Source organism: Rhinopithecus roxellana, chromosome 4 (assembly GCF_007565055.1).
Source record: "Rhinopithecus roxellana isolate Shanxi Qingling chromosome 4, ASM756505v1, whole genome shotgun sequence".
Classification (NCBI taxonomy): Eukaryota; Metazoa; Chordata; class Mammalia; order Primates; family Cercopithecidae; genus Rhinopithecus; species Rhinopithecus roxellana.
The window spans coordinates 29,988,283-30,009,298 of NC_044552.1; the positions used below are offsets into that span (position 1 = coordinate 29,988,283).

General features: G+C 47.1%; 2 protein-coding genes across 6 annotated transcripts in view; both read right to left on the reverse strand.

Annotated features, from left to right (window-relative positions):
* The window catches only part of ETV7 (ETS variant transcription factor 7), a 34,178-nt gene extending 19,963 nt beyond the window's left edge, over positions 1-14,215 (reverse strand). For 2 of the 5 annotated variants that reach the window (XM_030929030.1, XM_030929029.1), the window contains exons 1-3: positions 13,802-14,215; positions 11,834-11,969; positions 811-975 (exon numbers count right to left, since the gene is read on the reverse strand). In XM_030929030.1, coding sequence (XP_030784890.1) covers positions 811-975; positions 11,834-11,969; positions 13,802-13,807 — 307 coding nt within the window. In that variant the 5' untranslated portion in view covers positions 13,808-14,215. Of the gene's footprint in view, positions 1-769; positions 976-11,833; positions 11,970-13,801 lie in introns of those variants that run through there. The other 3 variants (XM_010389685.2, XM_010389687.2, XM_010389686.2) reach the window with 3 other exon arrangements.
* Positions 14,216-17,055: 2,840 nt separating this feature from the next.
* Positions 17,056-21,016, reverse strand: part of PXT1 (peroxisomal testis enriched protein 1) — a 58,592-nt gene continuing 54,631 nt past the window's right edge. Inside the window, exon 5 of the mRNA XM_010389688.1 lies at positions 17,056-18,344. Coding sequence (XP_010387990.1) covers positions 18,240-18,344 — 105 coding nt within the window. The 3' untranslated portion in view covers positions 17,056-18,239. The remainder of the gene's footprint in view (positions 18,345-21,016) is intronic.

A 21,016-nucleotide genomic window follows, 5' to 3' on the forward strand; every position in this document is an offset into this window, starting at 1 on the left:
TGTCTCAAAAAAAAAAAAAAAAAGTAAAAAAGAACTTGGGATGTGACATGAGACTGGCTGTGCGTGTTAAAGAGAAAAGGAGCAAATCAGCAGATTTCAGAACGTCTCTTTGCCACATACACTGTGGGCCTGCTTGACCAAAAGACAGGGTACACAGAAAACATCAGCGAATTCTTTAAAAAAGACACCAAATCAGCAGAAACATAAGAGCCACCTGAAAACAAGCCAAGTAAGACTCAAATGCGATTCTAGAGATTCCTGGAAGGCCCTGCTGCCGGCTACCACTGGCCACCCTCCCTCCCAGCACCAGTCCCTCCCCACAAACTTCGTGCTGCTGAAACACCATAATCTGACGTTCATTCCTTTGCCCTTAGACCCAGTTTCTGGTTAAAATCAAAAGTCATATTGAGAGTCAAGGCTTTTGCTGTTACCAGCCATTTATACCTCAGTGTGAATGAATATTTGATCTTTCTCTAGTTTTTTTGCTCAGTAGGGGTAGGGGGTGGGAGGCAATAGGATGGAAGTGGGTAAAGGAGACAAGGGCCACAGATAAGGGGAAGAGAAAGCGAGACAGCAGAACAGGCCCCTACAGCTCTGAAAACAAGTGGTCAAATGGACTCCCTCACCGAAGGCCTGCTCTAGCTAGGACCCACCAGACACACGTGTGTGCAGAGGGGCATCTGCAGTGCTGGAAATGAGCATGATTCCCCAAAGAAGACCTGTTCCATCTCCCTCCCTAGATCCCCCTGGGGTACCTGTCCTGGCCTACCAGGGTTCCCACTTAGAGGAAAACCTGTGAGTCTCTCTGACCTGAGCTGGGTGCGCGGTGCCGGAAGTCGTCCTTGGTGAGGATACAGAGGGCACGTCCATTCATCTCGAACCCGTGCTCCGTGGTGCATGGCAGAGAGTACTCCTGCTCTGCCCAGCGCAGCCAGTGCATCACGTCCTCCCTGCTCCACAGTGCAGGCTGGATGCCTGCAACCAGCAAGAACCAGTCCCATCACTCCCCGTAGGCCTCCTCAAAGAAGCCTACCCTGAGCACTCCATCTGAGCAGATGCTCCCCTGTCCTGGCTCCCAACCCCCATCATCTTCTGTCCCTGGCACCTGTTCCTTTCCTTCCTAGCACCTTACCTTCTTTGTAATGACGTTTTACACGGGATAGAATCATGTGTTGGTGTTTATCATTATATATGTATCATGCATGTATTCACTTATTTATTGTTGGTACCTCCTTCCCACCTGTTTTCCAATCATTCATTCAACAAGTGTTTAACGAGAACCTACTATGTGCCGGCACTGGACTAGGTGTGCTGGAGCACACTGTTATGTATATTCAGCACCTAGAACGGTGCCTGGAACACAAGGTGCTCAAAAAACACATGTTGAGTGATTACTTGAATGACTGAATAGTCCAATGAAAGGGATGTTGGCCGGGTGCGGTGGCTCAAGCCTGTAATCCCAGCACTTTGGGAGGCCGAGACGGGCGGATCATGAGGTCAGGAGATCAAGACCATCCTGGCTAACACGGTGAAACCCCGTCTCTACTAAAAAATACAAAAAACTAGCCGGGCGTGGTGGCGGGCGCCTGTAGTCCCAGCTACTCAGGAGGCTGAGGCAGGAGAATGGTGTGAACCCGGGAGGCGGAGCTTGCAGTGAGCTGAGATCCGGCCACTGCACTCCAGCCTGGGCGACAGAGCAATACTCCGTCTCAAAAAAAAAAAAAAAAAAAAAGAAAGGGATGTTACTGGCCAGGCGCAGTGGCTCATGCCTGTAATCCCAGCACTTTGGGAGGCCAAGGCAGGCGGATCATGAGGTCAGGAGATTGAGGCCATCCTGGCCAACATGGTGAAACCCCATCTCTACTAAAAATACAAAAATTAGCTGGGCATGCTGGCATCCGCCTGCAGTCCCAGCTACTCGGGAGGCTGAGGCAGGAGAATGGCATGAATCCTGGAGGTGGAGCTTGCAGTGAGCCGAGATCGCACCACTGCACTCCAGCCTGGGTGACAGAGAGAGACTCTGTCTAAAAAAAGAAAAAGGAAGGGGTGTTATTATTCCCCAAATGAGGCAATGAGGCTCCCAGAGGTTAAGTGACTAGTCCACACTCTTACAGGAAGCATGAGGCACAGCTGGGATGTCTGGCTATTGAATTTTTCTGCTCCATTGTGCCAACTTGGAATCAGGTTTGCTCAGGGAACAGCCCAGGGGCAAGGGAGCCTCCTACACTCACCTTCAGTGCATGTGTTTTTATTTCTGGCAGTAGCCAGACAAGTGGCTGCTGATTCTCCCCACGTTTCCACTCTGCCTGGGACTGCTACGCTCCTAATGCCAAGTTTTGGGTAGTGTTTAGCAGGGCTACGTTATGACTTTATGAGCCCTTGACACATTTGCCTTTGCAGGCAAAAAATATTTAAAATAGACTGAGTGCAGTGGCTCACACCTGTAATCCCAGCACTTTGGGAGGCCAAAGTGGGCAGATCACTTGATACCAGGAGTTCGAGACCAGGCTGAGCAACTTGGCAAAACCCCATCTCTCCAAATATACAAAAATTCTAGAAAATTTAGCCGGGCATAGTGGTGCACACTTGTGGTCTCAGCTACTTGGGAAGCTGAGGTGGGAGGATCACTTGAGCCTGGGAGGTCACAGTGAACCATCATTGCGCCACTGCACTCCAGCCTGGGTGACAGAGTGAGATCCTGTCTTAAAAAAATACGTAAATTTAAATCCTATTTTATGACTGCAATGGTATAAAGACTCAGAGCTTACTGGGCTCAGTTCTACAGGTAAAAAAGTTGAGGCAGAAGAGAGAACCAACTGTCCAAGGCCACCCCTTGGCAATGACAAAGACCAGACCAGCCTCTGCTCCCTTATACTCAAAGCAACACAAGAAATGAACTTAATTTTAACATTTAAAACAAAGGAGATCTGCATCCTTCACTGTTCATTCAGCCAATATCTAATGAGCACCAGCTTGTGTCAGTCACCGTGCAGGGCCAGGGACATGGCACAGAACCAGGCTGGCAGGAGGGAGGAGTCCCACAACCAGTAACTCTAATGATAGTCCTCCCGACGGCATGCGGGGAGTGCTCACTGTGCCGAGAAAACAGAAAGCAAGGCACTAGAGCCCAGGTTAAGAGTGAGGAGAAGTTTCCTTTACTTCTATTTTGGGACCTAAAAATGAATAAGAGAAAAGAGTAAATGTCTGAAATTGCCGAAAAAATGATTTAAGACGGGAAGAAAGAATACATGTGAGAACTAGCCTCTGTGGTACTACATATGACAAAGCCATGTAACTAAGATTGAAAGGTCTTATGCTAAGATTGGCAAGTATCACTGGAAAAAAGGTGGATCCCAGGAGTAAGTAAGTGTTCATGCACGCAGACATGCATGCAAATGTGTGTATGTGTATTTGGTAAAGTTAATACATGACAGAGGTAGGATTTTAATTCAGAGGGAAAGGATAGTTAATCTAATATGAAAAGAAAAAAAAAACCTGACTCTCCACCTGGAAAAAAATATATTTGGGTCCTCACCTCCTGTTGTAGGAAGTCAGGACCCCAAACGGAGGGACCGACTGAAGCCATGGCAGAAGAACACAAATATAAATTGTGAAGATTTCCTGGACATTTATTAGTTTCCCAAATTAATACTTTCATAATTTATTACACCTGTCTTTACTGCAATCTCTGAACATAAATTGTGACGATTTCATGGACACTTCCCCAATCAATACCCTTGTGATTTCCTATGCCTGTCTTTACTTTAATCTCTTAATCCCATCATCTTTGTAAGCTGAGGAAGATGAATGTCGCCAAATTGTAGAACATGGGTGTTTGAACCATATGAAATCTGGGCACCTTGAAAAAAGAACAGGATAACAGCAATCTTCAGGGAGCAAGGGAGAAAAGATTTGGAGCCTGACTGCTGGTGAGCCAGGCGGAACAGAGCCATATTTCTCTTCTTTCAAAAGCAAATAGGAGAATTATCGCTGAATTCTTTTTCTCAGCAAGGAACATCCCTGAGAAAGAGCATGCGCCCTGAGGGTAGGTCTATAGACAGCCCCCTTAAGGTGGCCGCCTTTTACGGTCGAAGTCTAAGGGATGAAATAAGCCTCGGTCTCCTGTAGCGCTCCTAGGCTTATTAGGATGAGGAAATTCCCGCCTAATAAATTTTGGTCAGACAGGTCGTCTGCTCTCAAACCCTGTCTCCTGATAAGATGTTATCAATGACAATGCATGCCCAAAACTTCATTAGGAATTTTAATTTCGCCCCATCCAGTGGTCCTGTGATCTCGCCCTGCCTCCACTTGCTTTGTGATATTTTATTACCTTGTGAAGCATGTGATCTCTGTGACCCACACCCTATTCGTGCACTCCCTCCCCTTTTGAAAATCGCTAATAAAAACTTGCTGGTTTTACAGCTTGGGGAGCATCACGGAACACGCCAACGTGTGATGTCTCCCCCGACACCCAGCTTTAAAATTTCTCTCTTTTGTACTCTTTCCCTTTATTTCTCAAACCAGCCGAGACACTTAGGAAATAGAAAAAAACCCACAATAAATATCAGGGGTGGGGTTTCCCCCATAACCTCCCACCATTCACATTCACAAAAATCAATTGTAGGTAGATTAAAGGCCTAAAGAATAGAACAATACAAATCTTAATAGAAGTAGAAATCAAAAACCCTATGCACTCAATAAGAACAGAAGGGACCTCAACCATGACAGGAAACACAGAGGCTATAATAAAAACGAAACACACATTTGACTACATTAATTTTCTGTGTTTGCTGCAAAAGATACCATAAACAAAACTAAAAGAAGATAGATTTCGGGGAAATATTTGCAATACAGATGACAGATAAAAGGTTAATGCCTCGTCAAGAGCATCTGTAAATTGATTTTTTTTAAAGACAAAAAAATCTTCCCAGCAATCCCAGCAAAGCAGGATTTCTCAGCCTCAGCACTATTGACGCTTTGGGACTGATAATTCTTTGCTGTGAGGGCCTATCCTGTGTGTTGTAGGATGTTTAGGAATACCCTAGTCACTATCCACTCAACGCCAGCCTAGTTCCAACAACTAAAAATGTCTCCAGACACGGCCAAATGTCCCCAGGGGGAAGGGAGCAGCAAAATTGCTGCCAGGTGAGATCCCCTGCAGCACAGCAAATCCATCAATAAGCATGTGACAAGACATGTCACCTCAATAGTCAGGGAAAGGTACCATCAGAGAAGAATAAGATATCATTTAATAGCAGGAGTGCAGGGAAAAGGATGCCTTGCTGGTGAAGACAGGAATTTGGAGCCTCGCTGGGAGATGAGTCTGGTGATACATGAGATGCTGAAAGCTGACTTAGTGTAAAATGTGGAGGCCACATAATGGGCAGATTCCTGAGGGGTCGAGGGCAGGCCTCCACAACCAGCCAGGGCTTCTACGGCTAGGGGGTCAACCGCCAATTGCATTGTACCTGAACTCATATTTTTTGTGTAGTTCCCCTAGTTCACCATACTGGAGGCTGTCAGTCTGAAAATTCAAAACTATGATTCCTGGCCAGTTGTGGTGGCTGAGGCCTGTAATTCCTGCAGTTTGGGAGGCAGAGGAGGGAGGATCATTTGAACCTAGGAGTTTGAGACCAACCTGAACAACATAGTTAGACTCTTGACTCTATAAAAAAAATTTTTTTTTTAATTAGCCAGGCATGGTGGTGCATGCTTATAGTCTCAGCTACTCAGAAGGCTGAGGAGGGAGGGATTGAGCCCAGGACTTCAAGGCTGCTATGAGCTATGATAGTGCCACTGTACTCCAGCCTGGGCAACAGAGTGGGACCCTGTCTCCAAAAAAAAAAAAAAAAAAGAAGAAGAAGAAAGAAGAAGAAGAAGAAGGTTGGGTGGGGTGGCTCACGCCTGTAATCCCAGCACTTTGGGAGGCTGAGGCAGGCAGATCGCAAGGTCAGGAGTTTGAGACCAGCCTGCCCATCATGGTGAAACCCCATCTTTACTAAAAATAAAAACATTAGCTAAGCATGGTGGCACGTGCCTGTAATCCCAGCTACTTGGGAGGCTGAGACAGGATAATTGCTTGAACCTGGGAGGTGGAGGTTACAGTGAGCTGAGATCAAGCTACTGCACTCCAGCCTGGGTGACTGAGTGAGACTCCATCTCAAAAAAAAAAGTGAAAACATGCAACAGCAACAGAAAGCATAGATGATGTTGCCAGGCCACTTGTAAATAATGTGACCTAAATGACAGTACCTCAGTTGCATCATCGGTAAAACCAAGGATGATGAAAAAAACTGTACTGTCCACACAGGGCTGTCACAAGGATGCTATGAGATAATCCATTTAAAGAGCAGCATCTGGCATGTGGGATGTGCTTTTTGACATACATGGAGCTATAGATGTCAATGATGTAATATGTGTAAAATGCGTAGCACAGGGTCCAACCCCTGGCGGGTATTATCTAAGGTCAATCACCCTCAAGAAGTCTCCCTGACCTAGTTGCGGGGATGAGAGCAACTGGGACTCCCCTTCCCAATCTAAGGTGAATGTGGGACTTCCCCTGCAGATCGGGCCCCGACCTCTCCCTCTCTTGGCAATAATCCACTGCATTTTTACTTCTTTCCCATTAACTATCTTTGTCTCTCAAGACTACAGGCAAATGTCACCTTGTCACCTCACTCTCCTGGCCCAGTGGCCTGCTTACTGAGGATTTCCAGCTTGGCCAGCTCCTGACTCCCAGCTCCCAAGGCAGATATGGACAGAGCCCCCTGGCTGGGGCAGCAAGAGGAGCTGCCTGTCCAGGACACAATTGGAGGGCTCAGGTGTCTCCCTGAAGAGTCAACACTGTGTCCCCTACCTCCTTCCAGACCAGAGCTAGGTGTGGGGGCTCCCCTCCACCTCCCAGCTGTATCACCTCCACTGCCCTTATCTGTGGACATAGTGCTTCTTTATGTAGTCACCTGAATCCCCAACTAGAATGTAAGTTCCAGGAGGCACAGACTTTGCCTGTCTCAGTCACTGTGGTCTCTCTAGCCCCTACAGCACTGCTTGGCACATAGTAATTGCTCAACAAAAATAAATTGCTTACATAAGTGAGTTGAGCAAAGCAGTGTGGAGTCACCCCCAGGGCTTCCTTGCCTGCCCCTTCTCCAGCCCCTGACTCCCACCCCGACTGGACCTCTCTTTCCACAGCATCCCTTTTACTCTCTTGCTGAAGAAACTATTGCTCCCAACTATCAAGCCCATCAAGTCAAAACCCTTCTGTCCTGGTTTCAAGACCCCTCAAAGTGCCCCTCCCCACCTGACCAAAGCTATTTTCCACCACTTCCCACCACACTCCTGTAGTTTACTGGGTCTAGTGAGCTCCAGGAGCCATAGAGCCTGACCAGCATTCAGCAACCAAATCAGAATGAACAGCTGGCTTTTCCCTACCTTGCAGGATCCTCTTGCAGGAAGAATGCAAGAGACAGTTAAAGTGCTTGGCTAGTATGCTAAAAATGGGAGCTATCATAACCTGAGGCTAGAGGCAGTTTCTCAAAGCAAATGGCAGCTGTGGGGTCTAAAGGATGCCGGTTCAAATCCCAGCTCCACCATTTTACTGGTGGGTGGCTTTGGACAAGATGATTCACCTAAGGCCCACTTTTCACAAATGTAAGGCAGAGATAACAAAAGAAGCTACTTTCCACACCTACTGAATATATTCAATCAGATAGAAAATACGGTATGCCCATCACAATGCCTAGTCAAGAGTGAAAACTCAACCAATGGCCTTTATGCTGATTATCAACATCCTCCCTGGCGGAGCTCAGCCTGAACACAGAGAGACTAGCTTGCTTCTCTGCCATGACTACGGCTTATCAATTACCATGTCCTTAGTTTATTGTATGTCATTGTGTCTCCAGAGACCCCTTAAATCTGTCACCCCATTGCTTGGCCCTATTCTTAGCCGATAATCCTTTTCTTGGTAATCATACCAAGCTTTATGGTCATCACTGTGGGGTGCGGGGCCAGTGCATACAGTTCACATTGTGTACTGCACAAAGATACCATCAGAGGAGGGGAATGGGAGGATGGAGGTGAAATCCAGCCAGGACTTTGATTGGCTTCTCCCCAAAGGAGGGGTCTTTCCAATTTGCACAAAGGTACATATGATCTAGCCCTGACCTTGTGTTTAGTGGGGAGAGAGGTTCTTTATCCTCATATTAATAGTTTTTGCAATTCCCCATCTGTTTGTTTGGGCCCTCACCGCCATATTCCTTTTCATTGCCAGGTGATGATGTCACTGTCAACACTCACACGTTCCAGTGAATTAGAACATTCGCTTTTAATCTCCATCCCCCCATTCCACCCCACCTCTCTGGTGTTTTACACCCACATCCATCTGGTTTCCTGCTTCTCATATGCCATGATCTAGGGCAGCATTTCTCAAACCATTTTGACCTCAACTCATGGTAAACAAATACATTTTGTACCCCCCCACACACACATATATAAATAGCCTAAACAAAGTAGTCACAAATCTCAGCTACCTTTACTATTTATAATGCGCCCTGATGTGTTGTTCTATTTCAATTTTTTAAAATATTTATCTTGGTCTACTAAGTTGATTTCACTTCCTTAGTAAGTCTTGACCAGCATTTTGAAAATAAATAAAATGTGGTTCTCAAACCAGCATCAGCATTACCTTCTGCAGAGTTTATTAGATTCTGCAGAGTTTACTAGAAATCTGCAGAATCTCAGGCCCCATCCCAGACCTACTGCTGAACCAGAATCTGCACTTCAGCATGGTTCCCAGGAGATTCATGTGCACATTAAAATCTGAGAAGCCCTGGTCTGGAATACCAGGAAGCCACAATTGTTAACGTTGATCTATTAAATGAAGTGCCCAGGAACTCTCTCACACGTGAAGGATGTGAACTTGAGCATGGGCACCCAAAATCTGTTCAAGCTTCCCAAAGGCCCATTTCTTCTGCTTTACACTTCCAGGGAGTCACAGAGAGGTATTATCCCTCTCCCTGTGATTCTGAATATAGGGCATGGCACTCTAAGTCTCTTCTCGTGGCTTATTTACAGCTAGGAGCTTTGAAAGTCAATTTCAAAACACAAAGAAGTCTCATTTCCTCTGCATCCAAAGCGAGAAGTTCACAGACCTTTTCTCTGGGGAATAAGCTCCAGGGAAAAGAAGAGATGCAGGACCAAGAAGTAAGAGTCCTGGGTTGGAGGCCTAGTCTGGCCATTAGCATCACAGATGACCCTTGCCCTCCCTGAGTCTCAGTTTCTCTGTCATTGAATGAGGCCATGGTGGTGACCATCTCTGAACTGCCTCCTCTCAAAATTCTCCCAAGTTGTCCCTTGAGGGTACATCACCTCCTCCCAGACTCACTCCTCTGTGACATCAGCCCAGTTCTGAAAGTGGTCCTAGAGTCTGCACTGCCAGCTGTCCCTGCCCTGTAGCTGCATCCCCCCATAGCTCCTGACTCACTCTGGCCTTGGGCAGACCCTCATGGCCATGGACCAGGGATGGGGAGGTGAGAATCCTCTTTTGTTCCCCATTTCCATACAGGGAAGCATAGTTGTGAATCTCCATGAGTCCCACTCCTCCATCCCAGTAGACCTCGTGTCCCTTGCCACAACCCGGGATATCACAGTTGTCCTCACAGTGGACTTTCCACTGCTTTACTACACATCTTTGTCAGGAAAATCAACGCCAAAACAGTGAGCTCTGCAGGAAAATAACTTCCGTGTTCTTCTTAGCGTCAACTCACAAGGCTAAACAAGATCTGTTTTGTTTGTTCACTTCCTGCTGAGGCAAATCAGTCCTGACTGCTAAAAGGAAGGCTGGAGGTAGGGGAAGGAATGGGGTGGGTGATGGGGTATAAACAAGCGAGATGGACAGAGATGGAAATCCAGCTTCCAGAAATTTGGGAAACTGGGCTGAGATCACCCCCAACAGGGCTGAAAAGTCGAATCCTCATTTGGTGTCAGCAGTTGGCTTGTTTGGGATGCTGTTGACAGGAAAATGAGTCATTTGGCATCCCCTATCTTTTAAAACTGTCAGATATTTACTAAGGGCCAGAACTGTATTGTCTGAATATTTACAGATGTTCCAATAAATATGAGTCATGGAATCTAAGATGACAGGTATAGAAGACGCTGCTGGGGCCCTGCCCATAGGCCCTGCCTCTCACCTCCGCACTCTGAAGGCTGCCAAATGCCCCATCTGACTCTGCCTTGGGTTCTTTCTGGCTGCAGGAAGCCCTTAGCCAGTGTATAGGGTAACTTGGAAATGCTGGAGAGCCAATACCCCTGGAAACAGCATTCATCCTGTCATGGAAGGGAAGTGAGTGGATAACCCCCTTACCCATTGGTTGGAATAACTTAGGATTCACTGTCCCCAGAGACCCCATGGTGCTAACTGGCCCAAAAGAACACCTCTGGGATTTCCTTCTCTTCTTTGTCTTTCTTCCCCACTCCTCACCAGTATTTTAGGGTTTGCTCCTGGGGAAATCTAACCCAAGGCAACAGAACTGGTAGCTCAGGAGTTCTAATCTAGGAGAAAATAGGCCACGATGACCTGCACCCTGAGTTATGCAACCAGAGAATAGGCTGCCTCAAGAGGGGAGGAAATGCCTGTCCCTAGAAATGTGCAGGAATATCTGGTGACCATCTCAGAAGGGCCCACAGAAGTGATCCTGCGTTGTTTGGAAGTCCTGGTGTTCTTGACAGAGATCCCAAGTCATTCATGCATTCATTCATTCAGTAGATATTTAGTGAGCTTCTGAGCTTAGGAAGTTTGGTCTTAGGGAAATAGGATTTCCCAGGGCTCAGAGAAGAGTTGTGGGTCTTGTGCTTGAGCTTCACTATTAGAAAGTATTTCTTAGAAGTTGTGTTAAAATTTCTAACCTTGGCCGGACACGGTGGCCCACACCTGTAATCCCAGCACATTGGGAGGCCAAGGCAGGTGGATCATGAGGTCAGGAGTTTGAGACCAGCCTGGCAAATATGGTGAAACCCCATCTCTACTAAAAAATACAAAAATTAGCCAGGTGTGGTGGCGCACTCCTGTAGTTCCAGCTACTCGAGAGGCTGAGGCAGGAAAATCGCTTGAACCAGGAAGGCGGAGGTTGCAGTGAGCTGAGGTCATGCCACTGAACTCCAGCCTGGGCAACAGAGCAACACTCCATCACAAAGGAAAAGCTAAAGAAAACTCAGCAAAGAAACAGCAAACAGAGGGAAGGTAATTTAATTTTGGGACCTGGCCAAAATTAAATTTTTGATTGACAAATTATAAATAATAATTGTACATATTTATACAGTACAAAGTTATGTTATGAGATATATATATAATCTTGGCCAGGCACAGTGGCACATGCCTGTAATCCCAGCACTTTGGGAAGCCGAGATGGGAGGAATGCTTGAGCACAGGAATTTGAGAACAACCTGGGCAATATAGACAGACCCTGTCTCTTATTTAAAAAAAAAAAAAAATTAATTTTAAGGGCCAGGTATAGTGGTTCACGCCCGTAATCCCAGCACTTTGAGAGGCAGAGGCGAGAGGATAGCTTGGCCCAAGAGTTCAAGACCAACCTCGGCAACATAGTGAGCTTTCCATTTCTACTAAAAATTTTAACATTAGCCAGTGTGCCTGTAGTCCCAGCTATTGGGGAGGCTGAAGTGGGAGGATTACTTGAGCCCAGGAGCTCGAAGTTGAAGCTGCAATGAGCTGTGATTACACCACTACACTCCAGCCTAAGCAACAGAGCAAGATCCTGGATCTAAAACAAAATAAAAATTTACTTTTAAAAACTCAGCTTTTCTCCTCCCCTCTACTTACGGAGTCTTCCCGGCAGCTTGCAGATTCCCCCTTCACCCAGCAGGTTAACTTGAGCTTCACATCTGCCTTGCACGTGGGTGCCTAGGGGAGGCATGGCTGCCACAGGGCTTATAGGAGAACCAGCCAATTCTCCCTCCTAGAGAGAGAAAAACCAGGACAGTCAAAGAAGAGCGTCTTGGTGAAGGCTCAGCCATCTTTAAATGTCTTAAGAATATTTTTGGAAGGGAAAGAGTGTTTATCTATGCCAATAGACTGCATCAACCTCAAAGGTAGGAACCATGTATATCTTCAACTCAGTACCATCAACATCTTGTACCCAGTGGGCACAATAAATGACATCCTTCCAATTCAAGCTTTCCATGCATGTGCCTAACTCCAAGAGGGATCCCCTGTTAAGACTTGTATGATTGAAATCTGAGAGCCTAGGAATACTCACTGGATCCTTGGTGAGGACAACACAGGAAACCTGAGAGGCCAGGATCAAAAGACCTTAAATCAGAAATAAACAAACAGGCCAGGTGCGGTGGCTCACACCTATAATCTCAACACTTTGGGAGTCTGAGGCAGGTGGATTACTTGAGGTCAGGAGTTTGAGACCAGCCTGACTAACATGTGAAACACCGTCTTTACAAAAAATTACAAAAATTAGCCGTGTTGATGGGCACCTGTAATCCCAGCTACTCAGGAGGCTGAGGCAGGAGAATCACTTGAACCCGGGAAGCGGGAAGTTGGAGTGAGCCAAGATTGGGCCACTGCACTCCAGCCTGGGCAAGACAGCAAGACTCTGTCTCAGAACAAACAAACACTATTTTCAAAAGAGAAAAAAGGATAAATTTCTGAATCCTAAGGTCTCACCACGGGAAGCCTGTATCTTTACAATTCAACAATCAGCCTGGCCCCCAGAGATGACGGGGGTTCATCCATCCAGATGAGAAAATGAAGAAAGTGGCAGGATTTTGTAGGAATAGGAGGCTCCTTGGGGCTCATGCCCAGCCACAGGCTGCCACAGCACGGAAAGGAAAAGCGAAACCAGTTCCATCAAGTCATTTTTCACTCTAGGATTGTCAAAAACTTTACATTCATCTCTTGGGATCCCAGGAGAGAGAAAGAATTTGGATCGGAGCCAGCAGAACCCCAGAAGCCTTGGCTGCTGCGAAAGGGGATTCAACACCTTTCAGGGTCGTTCTCACTTCATTTCATTTCCAGCCGGACCCCCTTTGGTGCTGTTTCCCAAGTAATCAGACCTCAGGGGCTGCCTCCTAATGGGGAAAGGAAAGCTTACCTTGCTGGAGAAGGGGCTTAAGGCACAGGACTTGCCTAGAACTTGCAGGAGGCTCTTTGTTTACTCCTCTATCCCCATCCAAGTAAGAGGAGCGGGGAATTCCGGGGCTATAACTGCCTGGGAAACGCCAGCCACGGAGCTGCTGAGGATCAGACTCCTGGGTTTCAGCATGGAGGCCAGGGAAGGGTCTGATAAACGGGTATGGGTCTTGGCGAGAAGGGAGTGGAGAAAGGCCTTGGAGTGGGATGGGGCCCCAGCTCTGGGGGCAATTCCGAGGCTCCCAGGAAACCGGCGAGTGGGGAGGGGCTGCTAACGAGGGGCTCCCTGCGAGAATGCGTTCACCAGCTGTGAGGACCCGGCTTGCGCAGGAACTTCCAAGGACCTCACATTTGGTTGGTGTAGGGGCGACCAGTGGTAAGGGGGCTGCAGAAAGGGCCTGCAGGGGCTGTGCATGATGCCTTCAGAGCTGTGTATGACACTGAGAGAGTCAGGGGCGGTGACCCGCCTCTGGAGGTGGAAGGGGAGGTGAGTGGGATGAGTGTGAGGTTTAGGAATGTGTTGGAAAGAGAGATTCCCGCCAGGTAAAAGGTCTGATAAAATAGGTTTGGAAATCTGGATGGTGGGGAAAGGATGAGGGAGCAGGTGGCTCCGCGTGCGCGCTGCGTGTTCAGCCTCCAGGCTCTTACCTGCATTACAGGTGGAAGTGAGGAAGCCACCGGCTTTCTGTCGTGAGCGCTCCCCTGGCTGTGGCTGCTGGGGCCCTAGGCCCGCTCTCCCAGTCCTCCTCCCCCAAACCCCTAACCTGGCTCCGAGAACTGGAAGGTCGCGTGGGAGGAAATGTCTTTCGAGAAGCGCCAAGGCGTGTGCGCCCGGGTCCCCCGCAGGCGGGCAGGGGCGCCAGGCGCTCCGGTAATCGCTATCCTTCCGGGAAACGAAAACGAAAGAGCGGGATGCGGTTCCACTCGCGCCGCTGCGGGCTAGGGGCAGGGCAGGGGCCGGCCCCTCGGGAGCGCAGCCCTGGGGCGCTTCCCGCTTGCCAGCCTGGGAGGCGTGGGTCCTGCACACAGCCTCCTGCCGGCGGACAGCCCCTCTGGCGACCAGGCCTTGGCTCCCACTAGGGCAGAGGTGGGATTCTGCAGGATCTGAGGAGCTAAGGGGACCCCTAGTCCTGAGCTCGGGACCAGCTGCCTCTCTCATGGTCCCGAGCCCAGGAGCAAGACCCTGTGAGTCCCCGCACAAGGGATGGGAAGGGGCCTCCCATGGGGTGTTCCTGGGCCTGGTGCCTTTCCGTTTAGGGGTGGATGACCTTCCCGGCCCCGATACTGTTTCGGTCTGCCGTTTGGCCCCGCGGAGGCCCCACAGGTCCGGAACTGTAGCGCCACCATTAGAGCGGCTGTGCTCTCCTAAGCAGGGCCAGACTACTCGGAGATCCCGACTGACACCTTTTCCTGGGCCTCTGAGTGCTCCAGAGTTGGTGCCTGCCCACCCATCACCCTTTCCATCTGTCTCAGCTCCCCCTGTCTCGAGAGGTTGTGCGCATAAAAACAAACCAGCAGACACTGAAGAAAAGGAAAGAAAAGCATTAGCAACCTTCTGCTGAAAATCTGACGGTGTAGACCCTGTTACAAAGTAGGCTTAGCACTGACATATTATCACAAGCTCTAGGCCAGCAATAAGAAACCAGTAAGAACAAGGCCAGAAACCCAGTAGAAAAAAAAAAAAAAATGAGCAAAGGATATGAATAAACAGTCCACATAAAAGGAAATGCCAAGTGGCTCCTGAATATGCGAAAAGATGCCCAGGGCGCAGTGGCTCATGCCTGTAATCCCAGCACTTTGGGAGGCCAAGGTGGGAGGATCGCTTGAGCCCAGGAGTTGGACACCAGTCTGGACAACATGGTGAGATCCTGTCTTTACCGAAAATTTTAAAAATTTTGGTGGGGCTACACCTGTAGCCCCAGCTATTCAGGAGGCTGAGGTTGGAAGATCGCTTGAGCCTGAGAGTTGGAGGCTGCAGTGAGCCGTGATTGTGCCACTGCACTCCAGCCTGGGCAGCAGAGAAAGAAAAAGATGCTCAGACGAACTCACTATTTCCAATGTGCAAATTAAAGTTATTCTGAGATAAAAATTTTTACCCATAAATGTGGCAAAAATTTAAAAGCTTAATAACATAATCTGCTGGAGAGGCTGAGAGGAATAGGCACTCCACTGGGAGTGTAAAGTGGTGCAACCCCACGGCAGGGTCTGGCAAAGTTGCAAATGCATTTTCCTTTCACCCAGCAATCTGCCAACCAGAAATTTATTCAACAAATATCCAAAGTATACATAGTTACATATTTCATTATGGTTTATAATAGCAAAGTATGAGAAATAACGCAAGGTGTCCATAAAAGGAGGCTTGATAAAGTAATGTGCATTCATTTGTTTTGTTTTAATTTTAATTTTCCTTTTTTTTTTTTTTTTTTTTTTTTTTTTTTAGAGACAGGGTCTCACTCTATCACCCAGGCTGGAGTGCAGAGTGCAGTGGTGCCATCAAAGCTCACCTTAACCTCCAACTCCTGGGCTCCAGTGATCTCCCACCTCAGCTCGCTCTCCAAGAGGCAGTATGGCGGCCGGGCGCGGTGGCTCAAGCCTGTAATCCCAGCACTTTGGGAGGCCGAGGCGGGTGGATCACGAGGTCAGGAGATCGAGACCCTCCTGGCTAACACGGTGAAACCCCGTCTCTACTAAAAATACAAAAAACTAGCCGGGCGCCGTGGCGGGCGCCTGTAGTCCCAGCTACTCGGAGGCTGAGGCGGGAGAATGGCGGGGAACCCGGGAGGCGGAGCTTGCAGTGAGCCGAGATCGGGCCACTGCACTCCAGCCTGGGCGACACAGCGAGACTCCGTCTAAAAAAAAAAAAAAAAAGAGGCAGTATGGCATAGTGGATAATAATCTAGACTTAGGAACACCTGCCTGGTTTGGAATCCCAACCATATCATTTACTAGCTGTGTGCCCTTGGGCAAGTTTGTTAATCCCTCTACTGCCTCCCTCTACTAACTACTGCCTCAATTTTTTAACAGTGAAAAAGAGCAAATAATAACACCTGTCTCATAAGGTTGTTATGAATAAGTAAGTTAACATTTGTAAAACACCCAGAACAGTGCCTGACCACCCATGCTAAGTAAAAAAATCAAGGTACGAAACAGTGTGTATTACACACTACCTCTTGTATGTAAATATGTGTGTATATGTGTGTGCGTATATATATGTAAGTATTAACTAGTGTTTATACAAAGAACCTCTGGAAGAATACATAAAAACTAAAAAGCATAACTGGAATTTAGAGTAGAAAATAAGAGAAAGGGTTTTTGTTGTAAACCTTTTCATATTGTTGTGATTTTTTTTTTTTTTTTCTAAGACGGAGTCTCGCTCTGTCACCAGCCTGGAGTGCAGTGGTATCACCTTGGCTCACTGCAACCTCTGCCTCCTGGGTTCAAGCAGTTCTCCTGCCTCAGCCTCCTGAGTCGCTGGGACTACAGGCGTGTGCCACCACGCCCAGCTAATTTTTGTATTTTTAGTAGAGATGGGGTTTCACCATGTTGGCCACGATGGTCTCGATCTCATGACCTTGTCATCTGCCCACCTCAGCCTCCCAAAGTGCTGGGATTACAGGCGTGAGCCACTGTGCCCGGCCTTGTTTTGATTTTTGAATCATATAAATAAAAACCTATTCAAAATAAATTTTAAAAAGAAAGTTTTAAGGCTAGTCTGCCAGAACCTAAGTAATAATAGAAATAAATAGGCACTGCCTGAGACAGACTAAAAATGGAGACATTTTCCTTTGGAAGGACAAAGTTGATGGTATGTATAATCAAAGTCTACAAACCAATATGAGCAAGAATAAGTGGCTAGATCCTGCCATGGGGTTCCTCCTTCAAGAAAGAAATATGCACAGGGGTTTCATGCTCAATAAAATAACTATTTCTTTTTTAGAATTTTAAAAAATAACACCACTATGAAGAGCTCAAGATATATACACAAACTTTTAATTTATAACAACAAACTTTTTAAATATTTATAATTATTTTAAAGGAGGGGAGAGAGGGACTATGAGGTAGACAAAAACGTAAAAGGAGAAAAATGGAGGTGAAAGAACTGTGTAAGAGCGTGCAGGAGAGAATGAGTGAAATACATTCAACAGGCAAAGGGCCCACCAACCAATAACAGCAAAACCATCCAGCAATAGGAACAGAGAATTTTTTGCCTTGTGATGGATTCATAACTCTTTCAGGTCTTACACTCTTCTAGAAGGCAGGACTGTTGGCCAAGGACTAAGCACTCCCAATTTTAAGCAGGCAAGCCTAAAAGAGGATGGCAGAGCAGGGAAAGACACCTTGGAGCAGGGTCGAGTGGTATGGGAAAACACTGGCGTGCTGAAGGAAGACCTGAAGGGGGTCACAGAGGAGTAAGAGGATCAAAGGTGAGACAAGAACGTAAATGTTGTAGAATCAGAGCCTGAGAAGGAAACATCCATTGGTGCTAGTGGTAGTCATTGGGCCTCTAGGCATGGAAATGGGAAGGTAGATGAGATGAACCATATGTTGGATTTGAGTATTAGAGACAAATGTTTCACTTCGATTTTCCAGAGAGGGTTGGAGCCAGGACTGGGGCAGGGAGGTGACATTTCACTGAGAAGGAGAAACTGGCACTGCAGATCTGGACATGAGTAACGAGAGTGGAACCAACAGGTCACCAGAGGGCATGGTGCCCGGGTAGTGGCCCAGGAGAAAGTGCCCATTTCTGTGACCTTTAGTTTGAGGATGAGATTCTCTTTCATTCCTGGAAGGAAATGTTCAAGGTTTCCTCACAAGGAGCCCTGGGACCATCCACAGTACTGGCATTTTCTGGGCAGCAAGGCTTCCTGGGGTTTACTCCTTGGGCTTTACCATGACGTGATCGCAGACATCTCATAGCTAGTTCCTCCGAAGAGACGAATGGCTCGTGAGCCTGCAGTTCTTCAACAAACCAGGTGTAGACCAACAGTGATGGGAGACAAAGAAGGGTGTTCTTCCCGTCTGTCCCAGTGGGATTCATGTTTCTCAGAGGGTAAAAAGAAAGCAGAACTTGACCTTTACTTTCCTTTTACAGCAAATGGTTGTTCCAGAAAAAATGCAACAACACCTGAACTCTTCTAAAGAAAAAGAAGACAAAACCATCTAGTGCATCTCTGACATCCTGTTGAAGATCCTATTTGAAAAAAAGAGAGACAGAGAGAAAGGTTTTGTTTTTAAGTAATAGAATAATCCAAAGTTAAAAATTCAGCACAATGGAAAGTATTAATTCGATCCATGCTGCAAACAAGCTTCTTGGGCTGCTTTATGAATTGTGTGAGCTGAAGGACAGCACCTTCCATATGGCCATATCCTCACATCGCCTTGGAAGTTTGCTTATCTGACCATCTTTCCCATCTGGCTTCAAACTTCTGGGCTCAAGAGATTCTCCCACCTCGGCCTCCCTGGTATCTAGGACCACAGATGCATGCCATCACATCTGGCTAATTTTAAAAAATATTTTGTGCAGACAGGGTCTCACTATGTTGCCTAGGCTGGTCTCAACAAATTGGGGCTCATCAGCAAACTGGGACACTCTTTTCAGGGCTGATAACCTATTCCCCTGGCTTCCCAAAACACTTTCTTAGTCCTATCAAAGGGGTAAGCAAATTTGCCTTGAGGCTAGAAGAATGGAGAGAAGACTGGGCATGGTGGCTCCCGCCTGTAGTCCCAGAACTTTGAGGCCAAGGCAGGTGAATGGCTTGAGCTCAGGAGTTTGAGACCAGCCTGGGCAACATGGTGAAACCTCATTTCTAGAAAAAATTAGCCAGGCATGGTGGCACACACCTGTAGTCCCAGCTACTCAGGCGGCTGAGGGGGGAGGATCACCTGTGCCTGGAAGGTCCAGGCTGCAGTGAGCTGTGATTGTGCCACAGCGCTCCAGCCTGGGAAACAGAGGGAGATCATGTCTCAATAATAATAATAATAATAATAATAACCGTAATTAATAATGTCTAGGACTTAGATGGGCCAAGAGGTGAGGTGAATATTAAGTACTTTGGAGCAGAAAGTAAAAACTGTTTATGTCAGAACATCAGAAAAAGACTGTGGGTCAGACACAAATGCTCCCCCTGCCTGCCCCCTGAGCACAGCTCCCTCTGTGGACTGTTGAAATGTGGCTCCTTGGCTCAGTGCCCTCCAATGGCGCCACCTCACTAGAAAAAAAGCCCTTGTAGTGACCTCAAGGCTGTACCTAATCTGCCCACCACCCACCCTTCTGACCATATATATATATATATATATTTTTTTCATATGGATTTTCACTCTTGTAGCCTAGGCTGGAGTGCAATGTCGCACTCTCGCTCACCACAACCTCCACCTCCCAGGTTTAAGCAATTCTCCTGCCTCAGCCTCCTGTGTAGCCAGGATTACAGGCATGAACCACCAAGCCTAGCTAATTTTTTTTGTATTTTTAGTAGAGACAGGGTTTTTCCATGTTGGTCAGGCTAGTCTCGAACTCCCAACCTCAGGTGATCCGCCCTCCTCGGCCTCCCAAAGTGCCAGGATTACAGGCATGAGCCACCATGCCTGGCCCTGACCATATCTTTTATGACTTTCTCCCTCACTCAGCTTCAGCCACACTGGCCTCCTTGCCATTCTTCAAACACACGAGATGCATTCCTGCCCCAGGGGCTTTGCTGTCCTCCTGCCTCCAATCCTCTGTCTCCTCCCCGATACCCACAGTTCAGTCCCATGCTTCTTTCAAGGTTTTCCTCAGAGGTCACCTTCTTTATGGCTCACGCCTGTAAGCACTTTGGGAGGCCGAGGCTGGTGGAGCACTTGAGCCCAGGAGTTTGAGACTAGCCTGGCCAACATGGTGAAACACCCCTGTACTAAAAGTACAAAAATAGCCGGTGTGGTGGCATGCCTATACTCCCAGCTACTCGGGAGGCTGAGGCGTGATAATTGCTTGCACCTGGGAGGCAGAGGTTGCAGTGATGACTTTGTGCCACGGCATTCCAGCCTGGATGACAGAGTGAGACTATGTCTCAAAATAAAATAAATAAAATAAAATAAAATAAAACAAAGTCACCTTCTCAGTGAGGCCTTCCCTTGACATCTCTACTTAAAATTGCAAACCCCAACACTCCTTATCCCTTTCCTTGCTTTACTTTTCTCCAAAGCATGTATCACTATCTGATAAACTACCTACTTTATTTGTATAGATAGTGTTTGTCTCCCTTACAAACTCCGTGAGACCAGGAATATTGTCTCTTTGATCACTCCCATATCTCCAGTACTTAAACAGAGCCTGACATACAGTAGGTGCTCGATAAAAGTTGAAGAAATGAATGGAGGAAGGAATGGAAAACCATTAGCAGTAGGCTAAGGAACTTAGACTTTGTCCTGCTAGCAACTGAAAATCATTAAAGGATTTTCTCCCCCTCTTATAGTTGATATCAGCTAGGAAAATGGAATGAGTTTCCTTTCAGCATGGCAGACAAGAAAAAGTATAGAACACTGAGTCAGATGCTCATATGTTTAAATTCCAGTCTTGTCACTTAGAAGCTAAGTGCCCTTTGATAAGTTTTGTAATCTCTCTGAAACTCCACTGCTTCTCCTGAAATACCTGTGACAGCAGTTCATAGGGTTACTGGGAGAATGAAATGAAACATGAAAAAGTGTCTCAAAAGGTACCCGGAAAAAATTTTAATAAATGTTTGTTTCCCTCCTTTCTTTCTAACAAACTGAGAAATTCCCTATGCATTATGACATCAGTCAGATTCCCAGAGGAAACAGATGGCACATCCAAATTAGGCTAACTCAAGGTGAGTTAAATAGAGAGACTCTACAAAGGTGTGGAGAAAC